The sequence below is a fragment of the Centroberyx gerrardi genome, chromosome 3 (genome assembly GCF_048128805.1).
Source record: "Centroberyx gerrardi isolate f3 chromosome 3, fCenGer3.hap1.cur.20231027, whole genome shotgun sequence".
NCBI classification, from domain to species: Eukaryota; Metazoa; Chordata; class Actinopteri; order Beryciformes; family Berycidae; genus Centroberyx; species Centroberyx gerrardi.
In genome coordinates, this window is record NC_135999.1 from 23,905,647 (window position 1) to 23,922,866 (window position 17,220).

The 17,220-nt window shown below is 42.1% G+C and overlaps 2 protein-coding genes across 2 annotated transcripts in view; both read left to right on the forward strand.

Annotated features, from left to right (window-relative positions):
- The first annotated feature begins 4,407 nt into the window (after positions 1-4,407).
- On the forward strand, positions 4,408-9,697 carry LOC139928513 (keratin, type I cytoskeletal 19-like). The gene is made up of 8 exons (XM_071921086.2): positions 4,408-4,902; positions 5,775-5,857; positions 6,207-6,363; positions 7,388-7,552; positions 7,729-7,854; positions 8,380-8,600; positions 8,753-8,790; positions 9,091-9,697. Exons 1-8 carry the CDS (start codon positions 4,489-4,491, stop codon positions 9,195-9,197), a joined length of 1,311 nt encoding a protein of 436 aa, XP_071777187.2. The 5' UTR covers positions 4,408-4,488; the 3' UTR covers positions 9,198-9,697.
- Positions 9,698-13,469: 3,772 nt separating this feature from the next.
- rims1b (regulating synaptic membrane exocytosis 1b) overlaps positions 13,470-17,220 on the forward strand; it is a 68,641-nt gene continuing 64,890 nt past the window's right edge. Inside the window, exon 1 of the mRNA XM_078290784.1 lies at positions 13,470-13,636. Coding sequence (XP_078146910.1) covers positions 13,470-13,636 — 167 coding nt within the window. The remainder of the gene's footprint in view (positions 13,637-17,220) is intronic.

Sequence of the window (17,220 nt, forward strand, 5' to 3'; positions counted from 1 at the left end):
AATGTGAACAACCCAATTCCTGTGACAGAGATGTTTAAGGGTGGGCTCTCCTGATTGACTGGGACAATCTGTTGAACGTTACACCACATACAGACGAGAATTCATTAGATGACAATGTGTCATTAATGTCCCTCGTAAATTCTGCTCCATGTCATCCAGCTATGGTTCTTGTACAATGACTGAACACATAAACAAAAAGCATACATTATTTAGACTTTGACCTACGTAGTTTATGGCTGACAGCATTTGGCAGGAAAGTGTTTGAGTGTATCCCTAAGGCTATAAAAGAGTGAATTAATTGGATTTAAGTAACTTCTTTATTTAAGTAAATTCTTGGATAGTCTACACTACCAGTCAAAAGTTTGGACATACCACATTTTTCAAAAAATAGCAAAGACATCAAAACTATGAAATAACACAAATGGAATTATGCAGTGACCAAAAAAAGTGTTAAACAAATCAAAACTATCTTATATTTTAGATTCTTTAAAGTAGCCGCCCTTTGCCTTGATAGAAAGGCAAAGGCTTTGGAAAGAAATTCATACATAGGCATCAACTTCACTATTTATATTTTTAAGCATAAGCCTTCAGATCAAAATGGCTTTAAGATAATGAAAAACATAATGCATTCATTCAGGTGTGTCCAAACCTTTGACTAGTAGTGTATATGTACAAAGAAAGTATATACCTTCAAAATGACAGAGGTAGAGTGCTGTGACAGGGCCTGAAAAACTATTATCCCCGTCATAATCTGCTTTGACATGATATTCTGCAAAGCACCTCAGGGTTTCAGAGTACTTGTTTTTCACTAAAAACAATTATGCTAGGAGTGCCACACTTAGCTGTCATTCACCATTGCGCAAAAAAAGGATGGGCACATACTTAGGAAAGCCAACAAGTCTGGGCAATGGGTATTATTATTATTATTAACCAGGCAGTCGGAGGGGTCGCCAGAGAGGCTGGTGGAAGGGGTGAGGGTGTGTGTGTGTGTGTGTGTGTGTGTGTGTGGTAGGATGCTGGGTTTGCTTAACATGATAAACCTCAATTACAATTTCAGGGTGGCAAACATTTGCCCTGTTGAAGTTTTTTTACACCGAAGCCCTACCAGGTCTATCAACCTGACCTCGTTGTGACAGAAGGGGGGGGGGTTCCCTATTGTGATCAAAAGAATCACAATTATTATGTCGCATAGCTCTGAATCTAAAGCTGCCTATAGGGTTAAATACAGGTTATGAATGAGGATAAGACTATTGTATGACTTCTCCGTTTGCCTTTGGGTGCATTTGTGTTAATCTGACAGGACTCCAGTCAATTATAAAGTAATGCACACAGAAAAGTGTGGCTAAATGCTGCAATTACTGTACAGTGAATACAGCCTGTGAAGCCTAGTTCAGTCACAGTGTCCTAAATCTCACAGTAGCAAACTGAAATGGAGCCAAGAAGGAAAAAAACACCTCCAACTCCACCCTTTTACCATTTTTTTTTTTTTTACCAGCACCTGCCAGTCATTCCTAATTGAACCATTTCATGTGGTCCACACAGTTAATTACAAACACTGTTAATAATATGCAGACATCTCTTTGGACAAATCTCTGCAATTATATGACAACAGAAATGAATTGGATCCTATTCAATTTTGAGACTTATCATCAGTATTTTAAAGGTGAACAATATACATCATTCTTTGTGGTTTCCTTGTTTGTCCAAGAGGACACCACGCAGTGCTTGCTGGCAATGAACAAAGTTATTTACCTTACCATAAAACATTTTGTGAACTGCCAGTCAAGAAACTGGCCTTACAACAATGGATGATAGGCAGACTGTTCCGGGACAGAAATGGGGACTTCCTCTAATTTGTCTGTGGCCATAAATCACCGACTCTTTCAACACGCAAAGACACTGTAGTAGTCTTATACCTAGAATGACTGGGATTCTCAGGATCCCAATGCAGCATCCCAGTCCAGTGCCTCTGGCGTTTGGAGGATCAGGGAACATGCCGTCCTCTGGTGTGACCGGCTTCTGCGATCCACCTGTTTGTGTCAAGGTCACCTAATTAAAACCTGTTGACAGGCTAACGAACACGGCCCTGCCTTCATCTCATCAAACCACAACATGATCTGACCTGACATGCGTGGGTAACCCTCTGTCACATTTCATAGAACACTATCTGAAGGGGAATTACAGATCTCTGCCTTTTTTTTAAAGAGGGTTAAAGCTGTAATTATGAGATTGTGGAGGAAGCACTGAGTGTTCTGCCTCAAGAAACTATTCATGCTTTGAATGAAATCCTAGCACAGGTTTTGGTTAGAAAGTACATATTGAGCTGAATAGGCCAGGTGCTCCATAGAAAACCAGTGATCTTTCATTAAGGGGTTGAATCATGGGTTGAATTCTTTCATTGTGGCACAAAAAAACCATAATGCAGCCTCACTCAGTGATGGGACTGTATCAAACAAGTGACATCTTCAAAAGTCAACAGCAGTTTGTTGGCAGTTTGTTGATCTTGGAAAAGTTGTTTGTCGTCTGTCTGCAGAGACGGGCAGCAGACACATTTCTGTCAACACACAACAAAGCCACAGTGTCATCTCTTGTGTAATTACAATGTTATGAAAACATGTATTCAATATCAGGCAAAACCAACTTTTAAAAAAATGTATAATGTTTCATTTCACTGTAGAGAAAAGGGTCAAAATAAACCACAATATATGGCATGACTAAGCTTGAAAAGGCAGGTAAAAACGAAAATAAAAAGCAAGAATAGACCTATTACTTTTAACTCAAAATATACAACAACTCAAATACCTCACCTCCTCTGGAGTGTATGAGAATTCACATGCAAACACGAACCTCAAAAGATCAAGTAGCTTTTCTCGTTTTTGATGTCAAAATAATGGGGGCATAAATTTGAGAGTAATAAGCGCTCACCTAATGGCCTGTGGAGCAACGGCAGCCTCAGGCAACAAACACTGGAAAGTTAAACATATTTTATGAGCAATTAACTTAGCATAAATGTTCTCTTATAATTGTGTTGCGTAAACTTGATAAGATCATATCACTTTGAGTGATGTAATTGCACTTCTCAAAGCAATGGGGAGGTGGCAGGGGGTCACGTTGTGTAAACAGTTATACATGAAAGTGTGAGAGAATATTTTGGATGTCTGTATGTTTGTGCATGTGATAGTGGGAAGGTGTGTCAGGGTGTGTTGTGCAATATCGGGTTAGCGATCATTTCTAGTTTCCTTGTATCTTCATATTTGTCAAAAGGCATGGGCACTTCCCTGTCCCTAAAGAAATCTTCCTCCTACAGAAATCTAGCTTGTTAGATTCATGCATGAGAAATGATGTGAAGCTCATAGAAATGTAATGCTCATGTAGAAATGTAATTCTCATGGTCTAGATCACATCCTCTATACTGCAGACCTCACAGGTCTTAAGAAGTCGACATATTTCCTTCACTGCAGGGCAGCAAAGCCAAATATTCTTCTGCACTGTTGTTGTTGTTTGTTTTTTTAATGACAGCTCACAGAGGTGAAAAATAACCGATTACAACAAAAATATATAGTATCCCTATTGTACATATTTCTTATTTTATGATATTTTATTGTTTCTGACTTATGTCTTTCTTTGTGTTCTATGTAACTATTTTACTTGTGGTTCATTTTTAACCATTCTTGTCCCTCTCTATCCGTTTTAAGTGAGCTTGCCAAAGCAAATCCCAATCAACCAAGTTGAAATGGCCACTGAACTTAAATATATGTATATATATATATATGTATATATATATATGTTTTAGTAGGCTAACATTTGTTGAGTAGTCTGCTGTTAAAAGTCTATTTGGAGCTGTAGTTGAATAGATGCATTGGCATTGTGAGTAGCCTGATGTTTCCTCATTTGATCTGCCTTAATTCCTCCCCCTGCCAAAAAAAATCACTATTAATATTAATATCCCTATATGACTTTTAGTCTGTCTGTGGAAAGCTATACAGTAGTGTATGTAGAGTTTTTAGTGACTTTATCATACTTTAAGGTATGTAGGTTATTATCTGGCACTGTAACATTCCTATTAGGAACTTATATTGTAGCTGTGATATAATATTATTTAAAAAGGATTACGAGCCTCTTTCTCCTCTCAGAGTGAGTGTATGCCTTGAAAGCATATCAGAGAGGCTTGATTAAAGGAGACAGCTTGAATAGACATGCCCTCACATGACTAACTGTCTTTAATTGAAATATGCTGTGACAGCCTTCAGATCTTAAACCTGAATCTTGCCGATTCACCACGCCCCGTGTGGTCACACCTGTGATGATGGTGATCAGCATCTCTCCACGTATACCTGTGCAGACTGTCTGCCTCTCTCAGCCGCTCCCACTTCCAGGGGGTATAAATTCATCCTCCTGGAGCCGCTTCAGCACCAACTCGTCCGTACCACTCGTTACGTTTGACAGGTCAAACTTTTGTTAAGGCTACCCGACACAGCAGTGATCACCATGAGCACACAGCTGTTCCGTTCTGGAGGATCCTCCTCCATGTCCCTGTCCTCTGGAGGGTACTCCAGGATCGGTGCGTCCCGGGCGCCCAGCGTCTACGGCGGGGCAGGGGGGCGCAATGTCCGCGTGTCCTACAGCAGTGTCAGGAGCGGCGGCGGCGGCGGCGGCGGCGGCGGCTTTGACCTGGCAGGGGCGCTCGCAGGGGACAATAACAACTTTTCAGTTTCAGCCAACGAGAAAGCCACCATGCAGAACCTCAATGACCGCCTGGCCGCCTACCTGGACAAGGTGCGCTCTCTAGAGAGCGCCAACGCGCAGCTGGAGCGCCAAATCCGCGAGTGGTACGAGAAGCAGACGCCGACCGTCAGAGACTACAGCAAGTATGAGGCAATCATCGCCGACCTGCGCAGAAAGGTGAGCTTCTTGTGGCGATTACCCTCCTAACAATCTACCAAATGTGGACCAATAACCGAATGCTTTGAGTTTGAATGTTTTTTTTTTGTTCCCTTTCCCCCAATTCCTCATCAATAGGTTGTAAGAATTTGTTCTCAATTGATTTGCCTGGTTAAATAAAGGTTAAATGATGAAGAAAAAACAAATATAACAAATTGGTACTACTTAGTATGGTGTATACACTTACTATGAATTTGGGTTATAAAAAATGTAGCCTATATCAGCCTAAAAAGGTGAGTAAACTCTATTCAACAAAACGGTTCACCAAAATTGGGAATCACCAATATTTTCTGCCAAACACACATCAAAGCCTAGTGAGCAGCATCACTCTGCAGCTGTCAGGGACAAATGTGCCCTCAGGATGTGGACTAAAACCAACAGTTATTTAAATTCTCAGCTGCTGTGAGCTATCAGGCAGAGTATTTCATGCACAGGTTTGCTTTTCTTTGCTTACAAAGTAAAAAGTTAGTCAGGGAGGGCAAAACTTTAGAATTAATATGTAAAGATTTTAAAAAATGGTGACACTTCACTGCAGTTTTGTACACCTACTTCTTTCGTCATTTCTCACTCGACAATCCACCTGCCACCTATGCATTGCCAAGAGATATTGTACTATACTATGATGAGTAAGTGATGAGTAAATCGTAAGCCATCAAGATATAGATCAAGATATATTCTCAGTGGAATGCAAGTCGGGTTTAAGAAAAAAATCCTGATGATTAACTTAACCCTGCTGGCCCACATTCTAAATAATGGATCACTTACACACCTCCATGAAAGTATGTTATGTGAGTAAGAAAACAGTAATGAGATTTATTTATTTATTTTTTCAGATCAGTCTTGCGACACAGGACAACGCCAGGATGCTTCTGCAGATTGACAACGCCAAACTGGCAGCAGAGGACTTCAGAATCAAGTAAGTGGAAAGGATAAGTCCATGAAATTTGGGCAAAAATCCTGTTAGAATAAAGTTATAATGACAGAATCAAATTGAAAAATACTTTAAAAGCATCAGTACATTTCCTAGAGGCAGAACTCTCTGTGTTAAGACTGTATTTGTCAGATGCAATGTACCGACATCACATGTTCACTCAGGGATGTCAGATTATGTGAACGTTTTACTACCAAGGCGTAACGGTCAACAGAGGGATAAAACTGGTGGAACAGGTTTTCGTGCCGTTCCGCCTCGTCTATTGTTGGTGGTGGCAACACCAATTCAGCAGGTACAGCAACATGAACCGCTGCTGCTCTTTTCTGCACGACAGGTTTGAGAACGAGATGGCACTGCGCATGTCGGTGGAGGTGGACATTGCCGGACTGCGGAAGGTTCTGGACGAGCTGACCATGGCCCGGTCTGACCTGGAGATGCAGATCGAGGGCCTGAGGGAGGAGCTGGTCTACCTCAAGAAGAACCACGCAGAGGTGAGAGTTGTCCTGGTGTGAAATGACATCACATTATAAATCCTTCTCTTTGTGAGCCCAAGTACCCATTTCCCATTATGAATTTCTACACTAGAAAACAAAAATATGAAAAATATCAAACAGTTTTTGAAGTATTTATACTGAGAGAAGTGAATAAGGACAACATGGAAAGTGTTCTCCAAGAGACAGTCAGGTGATTATTTGCCTAATGTTTCCCAAGAAGTGTTTTCTTTTGTTGAAGCATCCCTTACGCAAACATCAGATCATGCAGAACTTGTTTGGACTGTCTGCTGTGCCTTGAAGTTGTGTACCGCAAAGCTGGCATCAGCACCAGCCCCAAGGCATTGAATCATATGAGATCACATGATACCAAGGTCTCTTTGATGATAATTAGTTGATTTATAGTCTCTATCTACACTAATTATGGTGATGCTGAGCCAGATCTCCTTGATGATACGATTCCATACGCGATATGGGGTTCACGATTCGATACAACCACAATACGATGTGATAAATAAAAGTTCAATGACAACAAAGTTTGACTGTGCAGAATTATGTTTATTTCTGAGTCACAAATCTTTCTAGGAATGGCATTGGCTTGCTAGAATGTAAACAAAAATTTGAAAATGTCATTACAAAGCGCAAATAATATAATTTGGATGGAGAGCTAGTAAAATTGTGATGGGCAAGCAATCTCTTTTGTGATTACTATATAGGAATAAAATGTAGCTAGTATCATTTTTCTGCCCCACGATACGTATTGTCACATTTTATTGCGATATATTGAATTTCGATATATTGTCCCATCCTTATCATGCATGATACATACGTTGCATCAACACCACATCATAAAAGTCTCTTGACACAGATATTCTCATTTGCATAGTTGATCACATTTGACAGCATATATGAAATGTGGCCCAGATTGGCTCTTCATCTAGAGGATCCCGTTCCTCCATTAAACCTTCATTTGGATTTGACCTTTGACCTTACCTGACTTGTGACTCTCTCTGCCCACCTGCAGGAGCTTGCTGCCCTGCGTGCTCAAATGAACTCCGGCTCTGTGAACGTGGAGGTGGACGCTGCGCCCCAGGCAGACCTGTCCACCGTCATGGATGAGATGAGAGCTCAGTACGAGGGCATCGCCGAAAAGAACCGCCGCGACATGGAGGCCTGGTACAAGGACAAGGTGAGGGGAGCAAGACGATAACACATAATGTTTAACCACATAAAACCATGTCCGCTTTTTATATTATCTCACATTGTGTATGTATTTAAATGCACATAAGTCCTAAATGTCAACTTATATACAAGTAATAACTGGTATAGCTGTAACATTTTTTTTGTTTGTCATCCCCGTTGCAGTTTGATGCGCTGAACAAGCAGGTGGCGTCCAGCACCGAGACGCTCCAGACGTCCCACAGTGAGATCAACGAGCTCAAGAGGACCCTGCAGGCCATGCAGATCGAGCTGCAGTCCCAACTCAGCCTGGTAATGAATGATCCAACATATACACAGATGTACATGCATGTTCATACTGGCACGAGCTGCAAGACACATTTTTGTGCAGTACTTAAAATAAACCTTTTTTGATCAAGGGGGTAAAGGCTAAACTAAAATATTTCCCTATAATACGGTATATATATTTCTAACCTGTTTCACTCCACCAAGTCTGTCATCTCTGCCTCTTTCGCTCTCTGTTCTGCTCATGTCTAACATGTTAGTTGTCAGTTTAGTGAGTTTGAGTGAGAGTGCAATCCATCTTGTGACTCCTCTCTGAAATATATAGCATTTACAAGGTTCTGCCTTCTAAAAACACACATACCACAAACACAAATACCATGGTAACATACCATTGTAAAAATGTTTTGTTGAAGGCACTGTACCTGTCAGTAAACCTGTCCCTCACAGGTTGTGTTTTACACCTCAGGTGCCTTAAAGATGGAAGTGAGACAATTAGTGTGCAGTACACGCTCATATGTCTTACCCTCCGCCTCTCTTTCCTCTCCCATGCAGAAAGCGGCCCTGGAGGGCCAGCTGGGTGAGACAGAGGATCGCTACAGCCTCCAGCTGAGCCAGCTGCAGGCCATGGTGAACAGCCTGGAGGCCGAGCTCTGCCAGGTCAGGCTGGACATCGAGAGGCAGTCCAGCGAGTACCAGGTGCTGCTCGACATCAAGACCAGGCTGGAGATGGAGATCGCTGAGTACAGAAGGCTGCTGGATGGACAGGATGTCCAGTAAGGAAATTCATGAGCAATTTGCTTCTTCAAAAAGTTTTGACTAATGATTTACCCTATCCAAGGCTCATAGGTGTTTTTTCATTTTATTTATTTAACCTCAATTTAACCAGGCAGGTAAAATAAAATCAACTCTGTCTTTTCTCCTCTAGGACAACTGTGGTGAAGAGAGTGGAGGTTGAAGTCAAACGTGAGTTTACTTTGCCACTGTATGCTTTTCTAGGTGCTAAAATCTGCCAGTTAAAACAAAATAAAACTAAGCAAACAAACAAAAACTATACGTAAAACAGAATTACATTTGTGCCACTGGAACTAATACCAAGGGGAATGCTCACTCTTCCTTAGAAAGATAATAAAAAAAAGATAACTTAAAAATCAGTCCTGATCAGTCTTGGTAATCAATCATGCCAGAATACATTTGGAAGACATAAATGAATTACAGTTTCAATTAAATGGAGTTGAATAATGATTATTTTGTTTTCCTTCGCAGCTGAACCAGTTAAAAAAAAGGTAGTGAGGACGGTGATTGAGGAGTTGGTCGATGGAAAGGTGGTGTCCCGCACGGAAGACGTGGACACGGAGATCGTCAAAAATTAGACAGACTGGACCCCACCATACCTGGGTCAAATGATTTGTAGTGTTTGTTGGGTGGAGTTTACCAAATTATTGGTAAAAGAAAACAGAAAAATATATTAAATTAACTTTCAGATGCTTTACTGTGTTTATCTTTTCTTCCTACTCTTATCGTAGCCCTATCTGGCCGGTTCCACCCTTCTGAACCCACCTACCTGAAGTAGACTAAAACAAACCATGAAAAGTATTTGCTGTAATTATTTGACCCAGGTTTTGAACGCACCTCAATCCATCCAATCCCACACCCTCCCAGATGCTGCTACACTGACCAGCTCAACTTCCAACCAAAGATAATATCGTTGAGCTGTGAGATGCAGATACAGATGCGTTAAGCTGAGACAGCACACAGTGTTCGGCAACTTTGACTCTTCATCTGAGTTTGGTCTTTGGTTTGAGCCATCCTGAACTTCCTTAATATTTGGATGTATTGTCTGAAAATATAAATAAAAGATTTAAAATGAGAATTTGTAAGAGTTCTGTATATCTGGTGTTTTTCTCCTAGAGATATAACTGAATTATGTATTATGCCTGAATCACTTCCTTTTTTCCTTTCTATTTTTTGATCCTGATCTCACCCCATTTATCCATATCACATTGAAAATTTACAGCAATAACTTTGGCCAAATTATTAAGCCAAAGTAATGTTAACCATGTTCTGTTTGTTGCACTGATTGCCCTGCATCTTGTCACATGCAATACCACAATAATGCAATAACATATTCACACACTGGGTGTCACTGTGAGCCTGATTGTCTCATTGCTCAGAAAGGGAAATGCTTGACTGAAATCAGGTTCTTCATCTCCCTTTATTTCCTGAGTTACTGACCGGAAATAAACAGTCAAAGGAAGACCATGTCCCTTTTTTCAATTTTTTCTTGTATTTTTAATTTTTTTTACCCATTGTTAACCTTTGGTCTATGTCAATGTGGGAGTGTATGACTTATGATATCAATGAAAATAAGTAGAAGTGTGTCTTATGGGAATGGTGTGCTTTTGACATTGATAAGATTAAAGGTGCTACATGTCACATTTTTAACTATCAAGATATCACTGTCAAATGTATTTTGATACCTTGGTATAATTACCATAAACAAATGAGACCATGGTGGAGACGATCGGTAGCCTCTCTCACCCACCAGTGGTATTGTTAGTGCTCAAAAGTGTCGCTCAAACTTAGGACTATCTGTCCCAGAAACCCTGTTGCTCTTGCTGACACAAAGATGATTCTCTGGTCAAAGATTCTGTCTTTGTCTTTACTGAAGAGGATAAAAATGTTGGAAGTGGATCTTCCAGAGGCCGTTCACTCCTTCCACTGTCTGCCATTGACAGAAACTCTGAAAGCTGTTGCTGTTCCATTTGCGCTGGAGAAACAGCACCCTCTTCCTTTTTTGTGTCATAAAGCAATCCAGCAGATTACATAATTAAAAACACAGTGTAGAGCATGGTAGAGGTTGCCAATCTTCTTGGCCATTGTCTCTTTGTCATCTCCTTTTCATCTCAGCCTCCTCTTTCATGACCCAAATGTTTTACCCTCACACACTGCTGCAAATGTTAAAGACAATTCAACGCTTTTTTTGTTTGGAATAAAAGAGAATTTGATTTCACATAAAGCGAACTGACCTTAATATGCCATGTCATATGCATTGTAAGGCACCTCTTTTCTCTTTTACGTCCCTTCTCACAGTGTACATGCAGTGTTTCCATTTTCCCTCTAGATGGCGGCATATTCACAGTGATGAGTTTTCCTCTTCCCAAGTCGTGACACTTTGCTCTTGGATTTGTGGAGATGCTCAACTGTTCCTGCGGGGAATCCTTCTTTATAGCAGCCCTGTTGGTCAGAAATATAACAAAAGCAAAGAGTTTCCATCCTGTTTTGTAAAACTATTGTGACACTGATGCTCTGCTTGCCTTGAAACATGAATGAATCCTGATGTTGGGATAATAGGCTGCTGCCTAATTATTATGTAAACATGAACAACTAACATTGTCATTACTGTGGTACACCAAGAAAATGAAATTCCATGAAATTCTTCACGTTTTTATACGTGTATAAAAGAATTTAATTCGAAAGTAAGATATGTAGCATTTGAAAACTGTAACAACTCTGACAACATAATTGCTGGCGTGAAAGTAAAACTCATTATTGAATATTATTGAAATTAAGCTACCAGCTGACTTGAGATATTTACTGACAAAACAATGATATTTTAGATGATGTAAATATTTGTGCTACTATTCAACACAACATATGGTAATAGCAGCATATGTTGTGTCAGTCTTATCACTAATATTTGTTGTACTTTAAAGAATCCCAAACAAGACATGGATAAGTGTCATGTGGTCTCTTCCCCTTCCTCTGCACCAGAACCAGAGGTTGAAATTCTAACTTTATCACAGTCCTTCTCATGCTTTGACCTATGCATTCATTTAAAACTGTGACACATGTATGCCTTTCATCTATGCATTTGTTGAATTGACCAATGCAAAAATCTAAATATCTGTTCAGTATCATTAGGGCTGAAGGACAGGACATAATAGCTCTATAAATCTATAGAAAAGAAATGTGAAAGCAGGGTCTCTCTCCTCATATTAAACTGCAGTTAGAGTTATTTATAGGCCCCTGTCTGCAGCATATGGGCAGCCTGAGCCTCTGCCGTACTGCCTGACTGTGTCAGTCAGGCTGGTGGTCTCTAGTCACGACCTAAATGATGACAAAATTCTGCACCACGGGAAGTTGACGTCACCGCGGTACAGTCACCTCTTCGGTGACGTCACTGGACGGACTCGGTAGCAGCTCGGCTATTGCCATCTGCTGGATGGACTCAGCCACTCACCCTACATTACGTCATTGGGGAGAATCGAGTGCCAGCTCCGGATCGGTATAGCCTGGGAGTCTGGATCTGAATACAAACAAACCGAGAGGGGCTGGCCCGGTAACTGTGTAGCTATTGGACAGGAGGCTTTTGATCTAACGGGGAACTTCAACCCACCTGAGTTTGGTTGACTGCAGGCCAATTAGCAGCCCTGCAAGTTTCAGAGGTTCTGGAAAGAAAAAAAGTTAGGTGTTACTAAAAACTGTCGTCAGCAATCTGGAGTCGGGCTAGATGCAGTGGATCGTGCCAAATAGAGTAGGATAGTTGTTAACCTACTTTTCTGGTCGGATGCATACAAAATACCAAATACATGAGTCTGAGTCACCAGCCTAGATGTTAAGGTTGCTGGAATAATTGCAGAAAGAATGGACTTTGAAGGGAAAGCCTGGTGTCTCTTGACAATATTGCTCAGAAGAGCGTCTGCTGCTGTCCATGGTGCTGAAATGGAGAACGCACATACTGCTGAATAAAACATTTTTATAAGAAAACACTGACAGCTTAAATATCCACTGCCACTGTAACCTACAGATGGTTGTATAAGAGGACCTTTAATGTGTTTTTGTCTTTGGATTGACAAAATACTGCAACGTAACGTATGGAGAAATAGAGATTTTTATATGAAAGAACAGGAACATATTAAAACTTTAGGGTTGGTTATGACCATGAAGCATCTTATGCAATATGCAACTTTGTGTGCAAAGTGAATGTGTGTGTGTGTGTGTGTGTGTGTGTGTGTGTGGGTGGATGCTGTGGGGGTGGGGGTGGGGGTGGGGGTGGGGGGTTTATAAAGGCTGTGCATGTGATGATGGTGAGGACCCCATTCTCACATGAGTAAGCGCGCCTCCGCTAAAGGAAGGGCTGCATTCCCATTGACTGTTCCCTCTCTCTGCAAGCGGCAGCAACATTAACAGAGCAGAGCAGAGAGAGAGAGAGAGAGAGAGAGAGAGAGAGAGAGAGAGCAGAGAAGCAATACGGACTCCGCCTATACCGCCCCAACATCAAGCTCTGGTCCGGCGGCGGTGGCACCACAGACCGGCCAACTGATCCAGGGGCCCCTCAGCTCGAGTCAACTCCCGGCGTGGAAATGGAAATGGGCTCCCCGTAAATCCGGCGGTGGAGGGGAGAGGCGGGCAGGCGGGGGGTGGGGGGGAACGACGAGAGTGGTGGAAAAAAAGCCGAGGACAAACAAAAGCACAACCGTGGGTGCCTGCAACCATGAGCGGCTTGCACTATTCGCCAGAGCTGCGGCTGCTGCTGCTGCTGCTCTTCCCCTGGACCATGTCGTGAGGTGTGGCTCGGAAACGCTCCGGGGATCCTGTCAGCCGAAACGACACGCCAAGGAGGGGTGGTGGTGGTGGAAAAGATGTCCGCCTCAGTGGGGCCCCAAGGCGGCCCTCGCCCACCCACCGTGCCGCCATCCATGCCGGATCTGCCGGACCTCAGCCACCTCACCGAGGAGGAGAGAAAGATCATCATGGCAGTGATGGTTCGGCAAAAAGAGGAAGAGGATAAAGAAGAAGCCATGCTAAAGTAAGGGCAACATTTCGTTTTTCTGTGGAACCCCAAACGCGTAAGGCAAAACGCACAGCCCCCCCGTTGACGAGAAAGGTGTCCCTGGTACACCGAGCGGCCGCCCGCTGCCCATTATAATCCAATATGTTACCAATATGCCTGCTGTTTGCCATTGTGGTGGTCAACATCACACACCCATCACACCCATTCACCACTAGCCGTTTTGCATTGCCTCTGCTCCGATTATTTTGTTGCAAAACTGTGAACGCCGGCGGTGCCCTTGCAGGTTAGGCTGTATCTCGGAATACTTCACTCCAAGAGGCTCGGAGATCTTCGTCGTGTGTTCCCAAAAATATATCCGCTAATAAGGCGCAGCTGAGGATGTAGCCTAGTCTTATGCGTTTCCAAAAGCGTTCAGGCTCATCAGAAATAGCAGGTATACCGTGGGGTTTCCTGCTCGAAACCAGTGTTAGATGTGTTCTTTCGGAGGCAAGAAACGATTAATAAATTAAAACAATAATATACTGTGACAGTCATTGGTGATGAACCGAAACAGGGTCAAACGAGTTACAGGTGTAGATACGGCCGTGGAGATGGGGTGTGACAGTAGGGGAGGGGGTGGAGGGGGGGGGGGGGGTGCTGGGGATGAATCATACCATTATCCATCCTTCACCCACCCGTTTCTATCAATGGGGAAAGTAGGCTGTGCTCCCCCCCCCCCGTTAGAAACACGTCAGTATCCATAAGCGATATTTGCTCACATCTTCGGCCCTTTTACGCACGTATAGACTGTAGAGGGTTTGTCTGTATAGCGCAACACGAAGGATTTTGAACACACGGAGTGGATGTGTGTATGTGTGTGTGTGTGTGTGTGTGTGTGTGTGTGTGTGTGACCGTCAGATGAGGGAACAATAATGACATTATAGCCCATAGCCCTAGAGTGACACAAACCATTTATTTCATGCCCGACAGACGGACGGACGGCAGTGAGGCAGTACGATCATTCCTGCTCCCCTCGGTGGAGGAGAGAGGATATGGGGTGTGGTTGGGAATCTTAGCCGATGTATATAGGCCTTAACCGGACACGATATGGACTAGATGGGGGACTGGGTTCATTTCAGCACCTCTGGAAACGGTCTGAGGACCGATCAAATGATCATCTGGTGCCTTGTACCTCCTATTAGTTCAGTGTAGCAGCCCCTCACGAAATAGAACCATATATGATCCTATAGTAAATTTCAGAAGAATACTATACAAATATGACAGCAAAACTATAAGCTCTTAAAGGAGTGTAATGGGAACATAGCCTAGTGATACCATAGGTGCCTTAAAGTACTATGGTCAGTATACAGTAAACTCACTACTGAATACCACAGACACACTATGAGTCCTTATAGCAATGTTATAGGAATATTATAGTGATTTTTCATTAGGTGTGGTTGTGCTAGTGTGCTCTCCATATCTTGCTGTCTCTGTCTCTTATGAAAGGGTGGTTACATATTGTAGTTTGATGCCTCCGGGGTTTTCCACTTGTGGGTTTCCAACACAAGCCATGGCCAGAACCTGGATGGAGCTGGGCCTGTATGTTAATTTGCCCTGCACACTTGAACTAAAACCTGCTCACATGCAGCGAGGGGGTCCGGCAGATTGCTGGATCAGAGAGCATAATAAAGGATATTGCTGCTGTAGTCGTGCCCGTCATAGCACTCTTGCTTGCTTCAATTATAATGGCTGTTTTCATTTCCTGGCCGGAGCCTTGGGGAAGCTGGGTGAGAGCTGCCCCGGGCCCCTTGAGAGGAAGTGATGTATTTAATGTTCCATGAGGCCCTGTACAGCTCAGGTTCAGTCAATAATGGCTTCATCATCTGGCCAATCATTGATGGGGAGCAGCAGCACACACAGCACACATGTTGTCCTGTTGTTTAGTGCGGCCTGTCATCCACCTTGGATGGAGGAGGGATGTGATTTCAGAAAAATAAGCCATCAATCTCTGGTGGACAGTAGTGTGACGGTCTTTGATGGCTACTATATCGTTCAAGATGCTCAACGGATAGAAGGAGAGTTAGGGAGATATAGCTAGAGAGAAACTGAGAGAGAGAGAGAGAGAGAGAGATGCATGTTTAGCATTACTATGTGCTCAAGTTATTGAGGGATGGGTTTTATGTGAATTTTGCATGTTTTCTGGGGCTATTCCCACTACTTCCTCTGTGCATTGTGGGTAAGATCAGAAAGAAGCTCACTGGGAAGAGACATATGCAATTCTGGCTTGTTTTAAATTTTACACTAGTAATAATAGCTCATGGTTTGTTCTGTATTATGCCGCTATAGTATGCAAGGGTAGGGATCATAGTTGAGCGCTTCTCCATTCCATGCTTCTACATTTTACATTTTACAGCATTTTGATTATGCTGTTATCCAGAGTGATTTACAGAGTGCAACAATAGAATAAACTTCAATTTCTAGATCACCAACATTACAAGCAAAAGATAGTAATGAGTGCACCAGCCAGAGCCATAGTGCCTTGACAATATTCCTGCGACCATAGCATGATCTATGTATATAAAAGAGAAGAGTTTCAGAAAATAAGAACGAAGGAGAGAGGTAGAAGTGTCTTATTCAAGAGTTGTTAGATATTGGAGAGGGGAAATATTTCAGTGGGAGGGGGTTATGTGAGGTAGTAAGTTTTCAGCCCACAAATGAAGCCACAAACAGCTTAGGCAGTCGGTTCTGTTTCAAGTATACACGTGATTCATCAAGACCTTCAGGGGATCATATTCATGTCCCAGGAGAGATGTGACTGCTAAAAACGTCCCGTATGTTTTTTCACACCTATGTCTGACCAAAACAACAAAGTCAGAGACCATGAGCATCAGTGTGCAACAGGTGTGTCGAGGGAACCTTTTTAATGCCAAAATCAATAGGGCCACTGGAGAATTTTTGGTCTCCTGAATAATAAAAAAAGAAAGCTAAAGACATTGATGGATGGTAAAGTCCTTGATGGATTACCTTAATCCTTTGAAATATACATGATGAGCTTCATGGATGGAGTAAAACTGCACCAGAATGTCTCACTTGGTCACAGAGAGCCACTTGAATGTAAATTATTCTCACATAGATGCACACAGGCCATCTGGTTACAGTTTACTTGTTAGCGTTGCTAGCAGTAGCAGTTTCTCTTTATTGTCTGTCACCATAACAAAGTTATCATCTCTTACCATTGTACAGTCTGTTGACAGTGGAGACAAATACAGTATGTTAATCAACACAGCTAGTATCATGTAAGGCCAACAGAAATACAAAAAAATGCTTAGATTTGTTCTGTCACTCAAGAAATACATAGAGAGCGTGTATCCTCCTTATTAAATTGTTTAATTATCTATACATTTTCCTATTTCGTATTGTAATATGTTGTTCAGTTGTTTTTTTCTGAATAGTTTTGTTAATTTGGATTAAATGAATATCCCAGTAAATAAAGTATTTAACAGTTTTTACTTAAATTTCAGTTCATAGGTGAAAAGTGTTTCTTTTTCCACACATTTTCTTTTTCATGTTTTCACCTGCCATCACATCTGACAATATTTGTTTTACATTTGAAAACTTAA

What these genes read in the sequence shown, in the direction of transcription:
- LOC139928513 (XM_071921086.2), top strand. Translation starts at nt 4,489, where the DNA reads ATGAGCACACAGCTGTTCCGTTCTGGAGGATCCTCCTCCATGTCCCTG. An exon ending in TCAAGAAGAACCACGCAGAG is followed by an intron (nt 6,364 to 7,387) that starts GTGAGAGTTGTC and finishes GCCCACCTGCAG; the next exon opens with GAGCTTGCTGCCCTGCGTGC. An exon ending in AGGCCTGGTACAAGGACAAG is followed by an intron (nt 7,553 to 7,728) that starts GTGAGGGGAGCA and finishes TCCCCGTTGCAG; the next exon opens with TTTGATGCGCTGAACAAGCA.